The 14,825-nt window shown below is 53.6% G+C and overlaps 7 protein-coding genes across 7 annotated transcripts; 5 read left to right on the top strand and 2 right to left on the bottom strand.

Moving 5' to 3' along the window:
* Positions 1 to 306: 306 nt before the first annotated feature.
* VTN00DRAFT_2706 (uncharacterized protein) lies at positions 307 to 651 on the top strand (the record flags this gene model as incomplete). The annotated part of the gene is made up of 1 exon (XM_069428948.1): positions 307 to 651. One exon carries the CDS (start codon positions 307 to 309, stop codon positions 649 to 651), a length of 345 nt encoding a protein of 114 aa, XP_069283752.1.
* A 444-nt stretch (positions 652 to 1,095) lies between these two features.
* VTN00DRAFT_2705 (uncharacterized protein) lies at positions 1,096 to 2,910 on the top strand (the record flags this gene model as incomplete). Its single annotated transcript, XM_069428947.1, has 5 exons — positions 1,096 to 1,467; positions 1,656 to 1,757; positions 1,811 to 2,458; positions 2,522 to 2,657; positions 2,717 to 2,910. 5 exons carry the CDS (start codon positions 1,096 to 1,098, stop codon positions 2,908 to 2,910), a joined length of 1,452 nt encoding a protein of 483 aa, XP_069283751.1.
* A 1,377-nt stretch (positions 2,911 to 4,287) lies between these two features.
* On the top strand, positions 4,288 to 5,613 carry VTN00DRAFT_2704 (uncharacterized protein; the record flags this gene model as incomplete). Its single annotated transcript, XM_069428946.1, has 1 exon — positions 4,288 to 5,613. One exon carries the CDS (start codon positions 4,288 to 4,290, stop codon positions 5,611 to 5,613), a length of 1,326 nt encoding a protein of 441 aa, XP_069283750.1.
* Positions 5,614 to 5,675: 62 nt separating this feature from the next.
* On the top strand, positions 5,676 to 6,016 carry VTN00DRAFT_2703 (uncharacterized protein; the record flags this gene model as incomplete). Its single annotated transcript, XM_069428945.1, has 2 exons — positions 5,676 to 5,822; positions 5,918 to 6,016. 2 exons carry the CDS (start codon positions 5,676 to 5,678, stop codon positions 6,014 to 6,016), a joined length of 246 nt encoding a protein of 81 aa, XP_069283749.1.
* A 137-nt stretch (positions 6,017 to 6,153) lies between these two features.
* Positions 6,154 to 7,575, bottom strand: VTN00DRAFT_2702 (uncharacterized protein; the record flags this gene model as incomplete). Its single annotated transcript, XM_069428944.1, has 4 exons — positions 6,154 to 6,476; positions 6,535 to 7,267; positions 7,383 to 7,478; positions 7,561 to 7,575. The coding sequence occupies 4 exons, from the start codon at positions 7,573 to 7,575 to the stop codon at positions 6,154 to 6,156; spliced, it is 1,167 nt and encodes a 388-aa protein (XP_069283748.1).
* Positions 7,576 to 8,087: 512 nt separating this feature from the next.
* VTN00DRAFT_2701 (uncharacterized protein) lies at positions 8,088 to 10,977 on the top strand (the record flags this gene model as incomplete). The annotated part of the gene is made up of 3 exons (XM_069428943.1): positions 8,088 to 8,388; positions 8,453 to 10,468; positions 10,529 to 10,977. 3 exons carry the CDS (start codon positions 8,088 to 8,090, stop codon positions 10,975 to 10,977), a joined length of 2,766 nt encoding a protein of 921 aa, XP_069283747.1.
* Positions 10,978 to 12,714: 1,737 nt separating this feature from the next.
* On the bottom strand, positions 12,715 to 14,658 carry VTN00DRAFT_2700 (uncharacterized protein; the record flags this gene model as incomplete). The annotated part of the gene is made up of 5 exons (XM_069428942.1): positions 12,715 to 12,788; positions 12,863 to 13,556; positions 13,608 to 13,885; positions 13,940 to 14,278; positions 14,346 to 14,658. The coding sequence occupies 5 exons, from the start codon at positions 14,656 to 14,658 to the stop codon at positions 12,715 to 12,717; spliced, it is 1,698 nt and encodes a 565-aa protein (XP_069283746.1).
* Positions 14,659 to 14,825: the final 167 nt, after the last annotated feature.

Raw genomic sequence — 14,825 nt, 5'->3', positions numbered from 1 at the left:
GAGGTGACAAATGGCACCGCTGAAAACGGATTGAGGTCAGGGGTGGGTATCACAGAGGGGACATGCAGTGGTTCAGGAGACTGGAGCAGCCGCAGGTGGTTCAGGAGACGTCAGATGTCAGACGGGCCTAGATGAGGGTTTATTTAACCTTCTCCCACGTATGGGTCCGTGATGAACCGTGCTCCAGCTGGAGTAAAGCTGGAGGAGATGGAGAGCTGAGGGCTTCTTCGTAGAGGGGACGGCAGCGCAACACGCCACCAGGGGCCGTACAGGACGCGGGACAAAGAAAGAAACGCTCACGACGCCATGCATGTGGCCCTTCTCGCGATACTTCTGTCGCTGGCGCTTAGAGAGAGCTCGCGCGCAGGAGCAGAGCACGCCGCTGCCGCCAAGAGAGATGCGCCTCTGCGCTTGCCGCCCGCCGTACCGGTCGCTCGGTCGGCGCGTCTGATAGGCCACAAGCCCCCCGCTAAGCCCCTCGTGGCTAGGCGCGTCCCCTCCCCCAAGCGGCTCTTGCCATCCAAACTCCTCTTCTCTTTTGTCGGCCTCCCCATCGAACATCTCCCCATAAAAGATCGCCGTATCTTTTCTTCGTCAAGCCATTTCATCTCTCTCGCTCCGCATCGCTGGTCTCCTGGCGTCGGGTCGTGAGTGATTTGGTTCTTTTCCTTCCTCTCGTCTTCCTCTTTTTGCTACGTTTCTCCTTTTCCTTTCCAGACGCCTCTTCTAGCCTTCCCGCTCTCTCGCTCTCGTGTGGCTTTGGGTTTGGGTTGGAGAACTGTTCGAGTCCCGTTTCTCTGCTATTAATCCGCCACGAGAATCTCTCCCTGTCCCCGCTTCCCACGATCCGTATTTCTTGGGCTCCATTGTATCATCTTAGCTCTTGCTCCGCTTGCTGTGTCTCGATCGCCCCGCCGCCTCCGTTCACCGTTTCTGTGGCTAGTCTGCATCGTTCCGTCGTCGACGTTGTGATATACCCCACGTTGCCTGATCGAGTCCTCGCAAACATCATCGATACCTGTGTAGTTCCGTCCGTCTGATTGATTCTGTAATCCATACTTCTCTTCGCGATCGCCCGTTTTATCTCCTTCCGCAATGGCAGAGAACGCGCCGCCATCGACCTCCTCCTCCCTCCCGCCGCCTCCTCAGCCTTCTGCTGGCGCTCCGGGCCAGCAGCAGCAGGGTAATGGCCAAGGAAACCCTTCTCACATGCCGCCACCCCCTCTTCCTCCTGTGGTTATCCCGCAGAACACGAATCCCATTCCGACGGCCATCACCTCCCCGATGTCCGGCAACATGATGTCGCCAACCAGCGCGGGCGGATATGTGCGTCGGGCTGCTCCTGAGCCAAACAAGCGAGCCTTGTATGTTGGCGGACTGGATCCGAGAGTAACGGAGGATATCTTGAAGCAAATCTTTGAGACTACTGGTCATGTTCAGAGTGTCAAGATCATTCCCGACAAGAACGTAAGTGGTGAAAGCATTCCCATTCACCTGATGCCGGTCTGCTTCACTTGATTTCCTTCTCTCACCCAGTCACCACCCTTTTCCCTTCAACTCTCACTCTTACTTTCCACCTCCCTCTTACCTCTCTCACAACCCCCCACAACTTCTGAGAAGCAAACGCTTGGTTGCTAACGCGCACCACGGAACAGTTCCAGAGCAAGGGTCTCAACTACGGCTTTGTCGAATACGACGATCCAGGTGCAGCTGAAAGAGCGATGCAGACCCTCAACGGACGTCGTATCCACCAGGCGGTATGTAAGCCCCGACTGAAGTGGACACTGAGCTATTTCTGACCCCATTCTAGGAAATCCGCGTCAACTGGGCCTATCAGTCCAACAATCAAAACAAGGAGGATACTTCTAACCACTTCCACATCTTCGTCGGTGATCTGAGCAACGAGGTCAATGACGAGGTCTTGCTGCAGGCGTTCTCTGCCTTCGGTTCAGTGTCCGAGGCTCGTGTGATGTGGGATATGAAGACTGGCCGGTCTCGCGGCTATGGCTTCGTTGCCTTCCGCGAACGGGCTGACGCTGAGAAGGCTTTGAGCTCCATGGATGGTGAATGGCTTGGATCTCGTGCCATTCGCTGCAACTGGGCCAACCAAAAGGGGCAGCCCTCCATCTCGCAGCAGCAAGCCATGGCAGCAATGGGCATGACACCGACCACTCCTTTCGGTCACCACCACTTCCCTACTCATGGTATCCAGAGCTACGACATGGTGGTCCAGCAGACTCCGCAGTGGCAGACCACTTGCTATGTTGGAAACCTCACTCCATATACCACTCAGAACGACCTCGTTCCTCTGTTCCAGAACTTCGGATACGTCGTTGAGACCCGTCTGCAGTCTGACCGTGGATTTGCCTTCGTTAAGATGGATACCCACGAGAACGCCGCTATGGCAATCTGTCAACTTAATGGATACAACGTCAATGGGCGCCCATTGAAGTGCAGCGTACGTGTCCTTCCCAACCCCGTACTGTTTACTGGTGTTCTTCATACTAACGGTATATTATAGTGGGGTAAGGATCGCCCTCCAACTGGTCAATTTGATGGCTACTCCCCTCAGCATGCTGGTGCTGCCGGCTTCAACTCCGCTGCGTCTCCGTACTTCCCTCAGTACGGTGGCCCCGCTGGGCCCATGACTCCTACAGGTATGTGATGACATTGTCGCAGCATCTAATATAGCTTCATACTGACTGGTTGATCATAGGTCCTAGTCCCGCAGGTCGCGGTTGGGACCAGCAGGGAGCCGGCTTTGGCGGGCCTGGAATGGCCGGTCAGGGATACGGTCAGCTCCCTGGCAGCGCTGGAGGCTATGGTCGCGGCCAGACCGCTCCTGGCGCTGCATGGGGCCAGCCGAATGCTGCCAACTTTGGCAACGGCTTCGGTGCCTATCAAGCGTAATTTATCATCTAATCCCCTGAATCGCTGGTCGATACCAGGCCAGTCTCAGGTGAAGCATTGCGATTGAGTGCGGCTGTCTGCTACTGAAGGGAAGGCATTTCACCTTTTTTTTTTTTTTATTTCCCCCCCTTTATTTCTGCCACCCAGTTTTGCCTTTATCATAGCGCCAACCTACTTCTTAAATTGTCATTCCAAGTGGGTTTCAAGCGAACGTCTCATTCATGCAAATGTCTCCCCTAGTGCTGCTTTCTGAATGAAAGTCGTGTCTTTCTGCCAACCAATACCCCCAAATCCACTCTTCTCTTGGATCATTCTTTGTATGGTCTCTGAACGTGCGCATGTTTGATTGATATTTTTTTGGACCTGTGATTGACACGTGCTCCTGAGTAAAAAAAAAGTACTTTCTGTCGCTTCCTTGCCGCTCCCCTTTGTCCTTCATTTAATAAATTATCCTTTTTGAGTTTGTATCGTATCTTTTTCTTTCGTATGTGTGGCATCGATTGAGCGGATCTCAGCTGTCCCCTATGCGCATGCACAAAGCCTTTTTCTGTCCCATAATTACCCCTCTGTTGATTTATATCTTCCTATTAAACGTTGTCACGAATCTCATAAGTTCGAATCCAGTTTCCTTTCGCCTCAAGAACTTGAAGCTTATGTCCATGTTATCCTAGTGTCTACTTCATTCCCCACGCCGCTTTTCTTTTGCGGCCATTTACCCTTCGAATTTTCTAAGTATCTCGGCCTAATGGGCGTCTTGATTAGCATACCACTTTTCTTTTCCAGCCCCATGAGATGCCCATGTTTTCAAACTCTCCCATTTGATAAACTTGCTTCGATACTCCCTTCTGCACGTCGGGGTAGCTTTTTTGTCATTCATTGCCTCATACGTTAGTTAGCATGACGGATGAAGCGAGCAAGTAAGTATGCGAGATTGAGGAGGCGCTTGTATATCAAATCTGTTCAACCTTCCTACCAACCTGTAGACTTCCACTCATGAACGTAGCGGTTCCTATTCTGATCTGTAGGCTCCGGGAACTGGACGAATATTCCATGTTGACAATGAATCGCCTTGGATCACCGCAGAGCTTGATATGTTTTTCAAAATAACTTTCCTTCTTGTCTGCGGGGATACCCCAGGTATACAGCTCGTCGACGAAGCGGGCCGGACTGTGCTAGCGCCAGGGCCAAGCTTTAAGGTGCGGCCGTCGATGCCACGGGTCCAGCTCCACTTCTGTCGTTGCATAACGAGCTCCAGGTCGATGCGATGGGTCTTGCCGCCTCGCTATGATCAGCTGTCTTCCATGATCCCATCCTTTCTACGCAGACCGGGCGACTATTGGATGTGAGCGCGCTCCGAGCATCAGGCCCACCCGTGCCATGGAAGATGGAGACGATCGTCACCCAAGTGCGGGATTGTCGGTGGACCAGAGCAACGGAGAGCTTTTTGGGCCAGCACCGTCTGGACGCGCGCGGTCAGGGAGCAGCGCAAGCAGTGCTGGCAGCACGACGACCACTGGCCACCGACGGAGCTTGTCAGGCACGCTGTTCTCGAAGCTCTCATTTCTCCGCATGAGCCAGACGACTGCGATACAGGCGGCCCCTTCCGGTGGCATGGACAATGGTGATACGACGAGCCTCGGCTCGAGTCCCCGGGAAGGAAAAGCAATGGCGACTGCCTTGCAGCAGCAGAAGAGGACGCGCAGGAGAAGGGGTTCGTTGAGGAAGACCGCATTGCTGGGCACTCGGTTTGAGAAGAGGGCGGCTGCTACCTCCTCGCCCTCCTCTCCCAGGAGCGTGGACGCGTCTTCCGCTGGATACAGGACAGATAACAACACATCAGGATCAGGGCGCTCGCCCACGAGCTCGCCGACCTTTCCTTCAGACAACGAGCAGACACCGCGAGGCAGTTTCGATCGAGATCGCACGGCATCATCCTCCTCTCCCGCATCATCTCCTCTCAGCCCCAGCGCGCAGCGGGCCACGATGAACTCCGTTTCGCGCCATCAGCAGAACCTCTCCTCGAGCAGAAGCACCGTACCCGGCGACGAGACCACCACCGATGATGAAGATGTAGTGTCCTTCCCGCGTTTGAACAATAACACCACCTCAATCCGCAACTCATCCGCCAGCAGTGCAGGCGGGGGCGGCGGAGGAGGAGGAGGAGGTGGTGGTGGTGGTACAAGTACAGGTACAGGCGCAGGCGCAGGAATGCACATTCCAACCCCATCCTCGAGCTCAGATTCCTACTTCCCTCCCCCTCCTCTTCTCCACCAGCCGGACTCGATATCCTCATCAACGTCATCGCGACAGCACCAACACCAACAACACCCACGGCCCACACACGCCCACCGCCCCAAATCCCCCCTCGCCGCGGAGATGAGGACGACCGCCAGCCACCAGCACCAGGTCGAGGTATGGGACTACTCGGAGACCGAATGGTGGGGGTGGATCATCCTGATGGTGACCTGGATCGTCTTCGTCGTGGGTATGGGCAGCTGCTTCGGCGTCTGGAGCTGGGCGTGGGACGTCGGCGAGACGCCCTACGCGCCGCCCGAGCTGGAGGATGATCCGACCCTGCCCATCGTCGGGTACTATCCGGCGCTGATTATTTTGACGGCGGTCATGTCGTGGGTGTGGGTGGTGGTTGCGTGGGTGGGAATGAAGTATTTCAAGCATGCGAATATTTCGGGGGAGGACATATAATGTGGAATTGAAAGGCTTTTATTATGAGAGAGAGAGCTTGGAAGCCATGAGCTTATTTGACGATGATGACGATGACCGCGACTACTCGCCAGAACCCCTCTTCTATTCGCTCCGATACAGCGCATCGCTTCGGGGACATCGGACTGGAGAAGTTCCCGATAGTGGAACTCTTGGATGATACTATGAACGATTATGCCACTTACAGAACGGTATGTATATCCGTATTTCTTTCCGTTAATGCTTATGCAAACTTCCATTACCCAAAAAAAATCCTAGATTACTTGTTCTAACACAAAATAACTAGATCAAAACGAAATCATGCTATTATTACCCCAACTGGCCACATTTCCAAACGCCAGAACCCGATATATCTAACCCGCTCCGAAACTTCTACCTCTCTTAAACTCCGGTTGCGTGATATGATTATGAAAAGTCACATCCCACTCTTCTCTATCCTGCGCCATATTTTTTGTTCTTTTTTCCAATGCCACAAGTGGTATCATATCAGTGGCATACGCGATATTTCGAACAGTCTCAGCTTCACCCGGTCTGCAGCTGTACCTGGGCTATCTTTCGACGCAATTCGTCCATGCTGGAGCCGTTGACATGCCCATTGACATTCTTCAAGTCGGGGCTGGCTACTCCGGACGTGGACACGGACGGTGAGCATGGAGCACATCCTGCACTCTGAGGCTGCACGGTCGTCCCGGGGGCCGTGCTAACAAGGCCCTGGGATACTGCATAGCAGGAAGAGCGGTCGTGGTTGGGGTCGTCATCGTAGAACTCATCTATAATGGGATGCAGGAGGACGGTCTGTTTGTGTATTGTGAGAATCGAGTTTGTAGGGACAGATACCCAGTTATCTAGAGATGATGTTAGCGTTCGATGTATAATATTCTCGGGAATTTGAGTTCCTCCTACGTCTTTCGAATGTGATCGGTTCACTGGCCACCAAGACGATATCTGCGCCCTTGTCGTGACGCTCCATCTTGAAGTGACCCTTGGTAGTGCCCTCCTTCCACTTGGTGCCCGAGGAGAAGTACAGACTGGCTGGCTCGTCCGTCTTGCTGCTGATATACCTTGTGCACACGACGGTATGTCCATCCGTGACGGCAAAGTTGAGCAAACTACGCGTCTCGACGTCCGTCACGTTATACTTCTTGGGGATCTCCCGCACGAACTCATTAATCTTCGCAATCGTCTTGACCATGACCCGCCGAAGGAACGCCTGCCCGAAGCCCTCCGGCCCCGGGTCCGAGCTAGGATCGGCCCCTTCCTTCTCCATCAGATCGAGGAACAGCGCAAAAGCCCACTCGCTGTCCGTGCCGCCCTTGACGCCCAGGTACCACTTGTCGGCGAGCGAGGCGGCCAGCGCGCGCTTGATGTACTTCCACCCGCCGACGCAGCCGTTGTGCATCCACATGAGCGTGTGGTGCTGGAACGGGTGGCAGTTGTTCTCCGCGAGCGTGCCCTCCGTGGTGGCCCGCACGTGGGCGAAGATCAGGTTCGAGCACGTCTTGGACGCCAGGCGTTCCAGGTTCTCGCAGTTCCAGGCCGGCAGGGTCGAGGTGAAGATGCAAGGTTCCGGGCCCAGCTTGGGGTCCGTGTAGAAGCCGACGCCGAAACCATCGCCGTTGACGGGGCGGCGGTTATCCTGGTGAAAAAAAAAGAAGTTCAGCTGGGAGTGTGTTCCTTCCTTCTAGATGACGAATGGATATACTACGCAGCAAGGTGTAGGTAGGACATGCGGAATGCGGGTTCTCTCGTACCAATCTCAGACGGGAATCATAGGACTGTGTCAGGATCGAATGGCTCGGTTCCGTGATCAGCTTGCTGAGGAGGATGTCATTTCTCCCCTTGTAGACCTGGAGAGAAGCGGTCAGCTTGCGCTACTCCCAGCTTGCAACAACGACATGCTCCTAACACAGTAGGGTGGATCATTCGTACCAGAAATCGACACATATTTGGCCAATGGAGGCCAGTAGAAAGCGACTGGGAGTATCCAAAACAGGGGATTGACTCAGATAAGTGTCTGCTGGAAAAGAACGCAAGGACAGGGCAGAGCTGCACTGTTCTGCCGGAAGCAAGAGTCACAGGCGATCAAAAGACAGAATACGATAACGAGAGGGCGAGGTGGGCGTCAGAAGACACAGACCACAGACAATAATGAAAGAGCAGGCCCGGAACGCCCGAGATCAACACACGGCCTCGTATCACGAAGGACAAAAGACGAATCTCTCCGCCGTCGTCGCGGCCGTCACGCCATCAGCGTCGCCGACGACGCCTGGTATACGCCCACGTGACTCACCGCTTTAGTCCGCCAGCGGAGACTCGCCAACAGTTCATCCTTCGCCACGCGAAGCTCCTCCAGACCTCCACTCCATCATCTCCGCTGTCCAGACAAACGTTCCACGCGGGGCTTCCGGCCTGGCAATGATCTCCTGCCTCCCGACACGCATGAGAAATCGATAGCCATGAGCGGGAGGATCCTCTCCCACCGTCTGACGCCGCTGTTGCGGAGGGGCCTGCTGGCCCGGCACATACACAATGTGAGCTCCAGGACGGGGGGTCTTCTACGGGCAGATGGCGGGGCGGCCCTGCGAGGCCGTGCCTGGCCCGCTGGTGCAAATTCCATCCACAACAATGTGCCTGTCGTGCGGACCATCTCGTTTTCGAGGGTGCTGCCGCGGCTGGCAGTCAAGCTGGCCAGGCTGCCGGCCATGTTTGGTGGTGCGATGATTGCGGGTATTGCTTACCTGCAATATCAGGCAACTCGTACGTACATGGATTCCCATCTCCGGGTGGATGTTTGCTGACGGCTTTTCTTTTCGCTGCACAGAGGCGGGGAACTATGCGATTGATATGTTCAAGCGGGCCGGGGAAACGGCGAGTGACGCTGCAGCGGGCCTACTCCAGGGACTGCAGGACGTGGCGGAGCAAACAAACCGCGGGTGGCAGAAGACCAAGGAAGATATCGAGCTGCCCGAGTGGATGCAAAGGATCTTCCGTATGGAGGAGTCAGAGTCCGAAGGCGGTGGTTCTTCCGGCGGAAGTGGTTCTCCCAAAGAGAGCCGCGTTGGCGCTGCTGCTGCTGGGGCAGCAACAGGTACTGCCTTTGGATATGATTCCGATGAGGACGACAGGCGGTCTGCCAGGCAGATCGCGGAGGATGACCAGATGATGGTCCTGACGCGGAAGATGATCGAGATCAGAAACATTCTGCAGAGGGTCGGACAATCGGGCACCTTGACTCTCCCGTCGATCGTCGTCATTGGATCGCAGTCGTCTGGCAAGAGCTCGGTCTTGGAGGCTATCGTTGGCCATGAGTTCTTGCCCAAGGGTCACAACATGGTGACTCGTCGGCCGATCGAGCTTACGCTTGTCAACACCCCGAACTCTCAGGCCGAGTACGGAGAGTTTCCAGGTCTCGGGCTCGGAAAGATCTCCGACTTCTCGCAAATTCAACGGACTCTAACTGATCTGAACCTCGCCGTCCCGGAGAAGGACTGCGTCAGCGATGATCCGATTCAGCTGTCTATCTACTCCCCCAATGTCCCTGATCTCTCTCTCATCGATCTTCCTGGTTACATACAGGTTGCAGGCCGCGACCAGCCTCCTGAGCTGAAGCAGAAGATATCCGACCTCTGCGACAAGTACATTCAGGCACCTAACATCATCCTGGCCATCTCAGCTGCAGACGTTGATCTGGCCAACTCGACTGCTCTGAGGGCCAGCCGCAGGGTGGACCCGCGTGGGGAGAGGACCATCGGAGTCATCACAAAGATGGACTTGGTTGATCCCGAGCGCGGTGCGGGTATGTTGACAGACAAAAAATACCCCCTGCGACTAGGATACGTCGGTGTTGTGTGTAAAATTCCTCATACAACAGCGCTTTTCTCTCGCGGAACTGGCAACATCACCAACGCAATAATGAAGAATGAGAATTCCTATTTCTCGGCACACCCCTCGAAATTCGGTCCCGAGACGGAGGTTTCTGTTGGCGTGTCGACTCTGCGCAAGAAGCTGATGAATGTTCTTGAGCAGACGATGGCGTCAAGCCTAGCAGGAACTAGGGATGCCATCAGTCAGGAGCTGGAGGAAGCAACCTACGAGTTCAAGGTCCAATACAATGACCGTCCTCTCAGTGCGGAGTCATACCTCGCTGAGAGCCTCGATAGCTTCAAGCACTCCTTCAAGGAGTTCAGCGAGAACTTTGGCAGGCCCCAGGTCAGGGAGCTGCTGAAGAACGAACTGGACCAGCGGGTCATGGACATCCTTGCACAGAGATACTGGAACAAGCCCATCGAAGACTTGCTACCTCCCATGCCTGAGCCGGACCCGCTCAGCGACCTCCCCAAAGCGGACCCAGAGTCACTCTACTGGCGCCGGAAACTTGACGCTTCTACGTCCGGACTGACAAAGTTGGGTATCGGCCGACTGGCGACGACGGTTGTTGCAAACGCTATCCAGAGCCATGTTGACCAGCTCGTTGCCAATTCTACCTTTGCTACCCATCCATACGCCCAGAAGCAGATCTCGGATGCTTGTACCAGCATACTCAACGACCGGTTTTTCAGCACTAGTGACCAGGTCGAGAACTGCATCAAGCCCTACAAGTTCGAAATCGAGGTCGAAGATCCCGAGTGGTCGAAGGGACGAGAGAACGTCAGCAAGGTTCTGAAAGAGGAGCTCAAAGCGTGCGAGGCCGCTTTAAAGGGGGTCGAAGAGTCGGTTGGCAAGAAAAAGCTGAAGGATGTGATGACGTTCGTCGACAGAGTCAGGAAGGGTGAAGTTGTTTTGGAAGGCGATGGTGGAGGCGGTGCGGGTGGTTTCAGTTCTGCCCTGCTGCAGAAAGGTCAGTTTTCCACCTGAACAGCCCTACCTATTTGTCCAGACTGGACTAACAAAAGCACAGGCCGGGAAGGTGTCTTCCTCCGTGACCGTGCCGATCTCATCAAGATGCGCCTCATGGCCGTCCGCTCCAAGCAGTGCTCCAACAAGAAGAACAAATACTACTGCCCGGAGGTCTTCCTCGACGTCGTCGCGGACAAGCTGACCTCCACCGCCGTCCTCTTCCTCAACGTCGAACTCCTCTCCGAGTTCTACTACAACTTCCCTCGCGAGCTGGACATGAGACTGGGCCGGCACCTGTCGGACGCAGAGGTGGAACGGTTCGCCCGCGAGGACCCCCGCATTCGGCGGCACCTGGACGTCATCAAGAAGAAGGAGATGCTGGAGCTGGCGCTGCAGAAGATCGAGAGCCTTCGGCAGTTGGAGGGTCGCGGCCACGGCTTCACGGCGAAGACCTCCCAGCGTCCGTCGTCGATGTCGAAGGAGAGGAGTCGTGGATGGAGTCTGTTCTAGGTTTTTCCTTTTTCCAATTGAATTCCATGGTTATATAACTTTTCCCCCCCTTTTCTTTTTCTTTGTCCCCCCTTTCCCGTTTTCCTTTTCATGTTACGTACCCACGTACCTACCTACTCCTCTGAGATATACCAGGACAGTCTTGACGAATCCAATGCAATTCCTTTTTTTGTTAATTTACAGGCATCGTCATTATGGCGAGCGAAGCCCTTTCCCCCTTTTTCCCACCTTTCTCCCTCTGTATGTACCGCATCTATCCGTTTGTTATTCCGTACGAATGCATGGGTTCGATGACGATTTATAGATAGAAAATCAAAAGAAAAGAAAAGGAAAAAAGAAACTAAAAGGAAGCCTGCTCCTCCTCCTCTTCTCTATCCACCCGCCTAGTAAATAGTAATATGATAGTAACAAGAACAAGAACATGAACATGAACCAACCATTCATCTCCCCCCTCATCCTCTACTCTTCCTTCCCCGCAGTGGGAGTGGGGCCTATATATCTATCTATCTATTTATCTACTTATCTACTTATCTATTTATCTTATCATCCATCATGATCATACATCCATCCATCCATCATCCATCCGCAGGCCGGTCCGGTCCCGTCCGGTCCAGTCCGGTCGGTATAAACAAATGAATAAACAAGGGAAAGGGGAAGAAGGGGTGGAAGGGGGGGTACATTCATTCCCGTCCCTGTCCCTTCTCGTTCTTGCTTTTCCTTTTTCTTGTTTGATCTTATCTTATCTTATCTTATCATTCTGCATCTCGCATTGCATTGCATTGCCAATAATGATTGATTAGGTGGATGGACATAATCGATGAAAGAAATATGAATCAAAAAAAAGACCAGCGTCTAATTCTAGTGGTAAGGTCCGATAAATCATCCAGATCTGGATCTAGGGCCAAGAAAGAGGACAGGAGGGATCTACACACATACAAAGACAAATACAATACAATACAACACAATAATACAGCCCGGAAGAAAAAGGAGTACAATGCCCAAAAGCGACGAGTCCCTAAACCATGTTGTAGAATCAAAAGCCTCTTCTCTTTCTACTGGTTACCACCATCAATTCGAGCGATGATGTCAGGGCGAACCAACCCCCTTTCAGAGAAGTCTTTGACTGAACCGGAAGCCAACAGGGAAGAACAAGGCCAACAATCCAAAGGCGCTACAAACAGGAAAATAGAATTAAGCAGAAAAGGAGCACAATACATTCAGATAAGATAGAACCAGGACCCCGGCCTCCCAGAACACACATAAAGTAGTAGTGGTAGTGAAAAGAAAATCGTGAGAGTAGAAGAGAAGGATAATGGAAATGTGAATCGAGGAAAAAAGAGGTTGATAATTGTCACATGATCCGATGATGAAAAAAAAATCCCGAAACCCCCTCCGATCTAGATCTATTTCGTATAAGTGGTTTGATTGTTTCTTTTCTTTTTGGTTTGATTTTGTCTTTGCAGACAGACATTTTCCAAATGTCAAATTTCGTTTCGCGGGACGCTCTATCAAGAGAGATAGCCAACGTGGTGGAAGAGGACACCAATGGCGGAGGATAGAATACAGCGGGTGCAAAAGAGAGGTTAGGAAATCAAGGAGGTTGAGAGAACATGGGGGTGGATGCAAGTCTTGGTAACAGCGACGTTCCGAGCTGTGGAGAACCGGAAGTTCCACAGCTGCGGGGTTTGTCTTGCTGCTGTTGCGTGCTTTTCAAGAGGGTGCGGGACAAGTGGGGATCTACTCCCGAGAGACGTCACGGCCAAACAGCTTGGCCTTGATCCAGTCGAGAGCAACGAGGATACGGTTGCGAGCTGTTAAAGAAACGAATCAGCATAAGAACCAACAAATTGCAGTGATTCCAGTTTCAAGAGAAAGGGATACTTACTGCTGAAGCACATGCTCAGGTAGGCACTGCGCCAGAACAGGTAGGTCATGGTTCCACCGCTAGCAATGTTGCCGCTCAGCCAGCTGATATCCGCGACAGCACGCTCCTTTCCGATGTAGGCCAGACTTCCCTGGTGGGAGTATTGAAACGGACCAATCTGCTTGGTCCTGCGCAGCTGCCTCTGGCGCTCCTTGATCTGATCGAAGATCTGGTTGCGCTCCTCCTCGCTCTTAGCGGCTGCCTGAGCGGCAGAAAGGTCTTTCAGCTCCTTCTCAATGGCCTCGGTCTTGGCCATGGTGTTGAACAGGCGGGCGAGGAAAGCACCCTCCTGACTGGCCACCTGCGCAGTCGGGGCGTAGTTGGTGACGGCGCAGTCACCGACAGCCCAGATGTTCTCGGTTCCGTTCACAACGAGGTACTCGTTGACAGCAAGACCACGACGAGAGTTCTTCTGAGCGGGGATCTGGTTCATCAGGTCCCTAACAATAGGGCGGACAGCGTTACCAGTGGCCCAGACAAGAAGACCGTAAGGGATGGTCTCGATCTCCTTAGATCCGTCTGGCTTGGTGACCTCGGCCTTGATGTACTTATCGGTGACCTCCTTGACCATGGTCTTGGTGCGGATCGTAATCGACTCCTCCTTGAAGGTAGACTCGGTGTAGTCGATCAGCTGCTTGGAGAACATAGGAAGAACCTACAAGAAATTAGTATCAGACCCTCTCCCAATATTGAAGACATGGCTTACGTTAGGAAGGGCTTCCACGAGGGTCACATGGAAGTTGTCCTTGATCTCAGGAATCCACTTCTTGAGATCCTCCTCGAAGAAGTCCTGTAGCTCACCAGCGAACTCGACACCGGTAGGTCCACCACCAACCACGACCATGTGCAGCAGACGCTTCACTTCCTCTTCAGTCTGGTCCTTGAAGACAGCAGTCTCGACGCAGTCCATGATACGCTTGCGGATCTTCTGAGCGTCACCAACTTCCTTCAAGAAGCACGAGTGCTCTCTGACACCGGGGATACCTAAAAAGAACTGTTAATAATTACTTCCCTGGTGTCCACGAAACGTCAACATACCGAAGGTGGCATTCTCAGCACCAACTCCAACGACGAGCATGTCGAATGGGACCACCGTGTTGGAAGTTTCACCCTTGATCTCCGAATCGTCACTGATGTAGACAAGGCGCTTCTCGTAGTCAATCTTGGTGGCATCCGCTTCGTAGTACTTCACGGTGGCCTTTTTATGACGGAGGATATTACGGATAGGCTCCATGATCGAGCGGTGCTCGACCAGACCGGTTGTACACGAGGGCAGCAGAGGCGTGAAAAGGAAGAAATTACGGGGAGAGACAACAATGACATTGTAGTTCTCGGTGTCGAGTTTCTTGAGGAGGGAAACAGCACCCCATCCGGTTCCTGGGATAGCAATTGAGTCAGTCTTAACATGGAGAAAACATCCGACAGGGTGCCTATGATCGCATACCTAGAATCACAAGGGTCTTCTTGCTGGGATCTGGCTGGAACTGCTCTACAGGATGGCGCTGCTCGTAGATACTGTAGCCCAGCGCACCGGTCAGACCCAGACCAGAAAGCCAAGTCAAGCGCCAGAGCCACTTGAGGGCCCGAACGGCCTTGCCAGGCTTGCGTGCTTCCGAGGACGCATCGGCGTAGGTTCTACGGAACGAGCGCTGGAAGGACTGTCTCGAGAGAGCGCTGGCCCTCAATGGCTGCGCAGCGCGGAGGACTTGCGACCGCGAGGAGGTCAGCGACCTGCGCGACAGCGACGCCAACTGCATTGTCGACGGAGACACCATATTTTTTTGTGTATGAGCCACCAGCGAACAGACAACCGTGAGGTTATCGCACCAGGGCGAAAAGAGGAGAGGAGAGAAGAGAGGGGAGGGGGAGGGGAGATAAGAGGAAAAAGGATGAGGACTAAGACTAAGAGAGGGCAGCGGGTGTC

The sequence above is a fragment of the Thermoascus crustaceus genome, assembly GCF_041956765.1.
Source record: "Thermoascus crustaceus strain CBS 181.67 unplaced genomic scaffold VTN00scaffold_10, whole genome shotgun sequence".
Lineage (NCBI taxonomy): Eukaryota > Fungi > Ascomycota > Eurotiomycetes > Eurotiales > Thermoascaceae > Thermoascus > Thermoascus crustaceus.
This window is presented reverse-complemented; position numbering and strand designations above follow the sequence as displayed.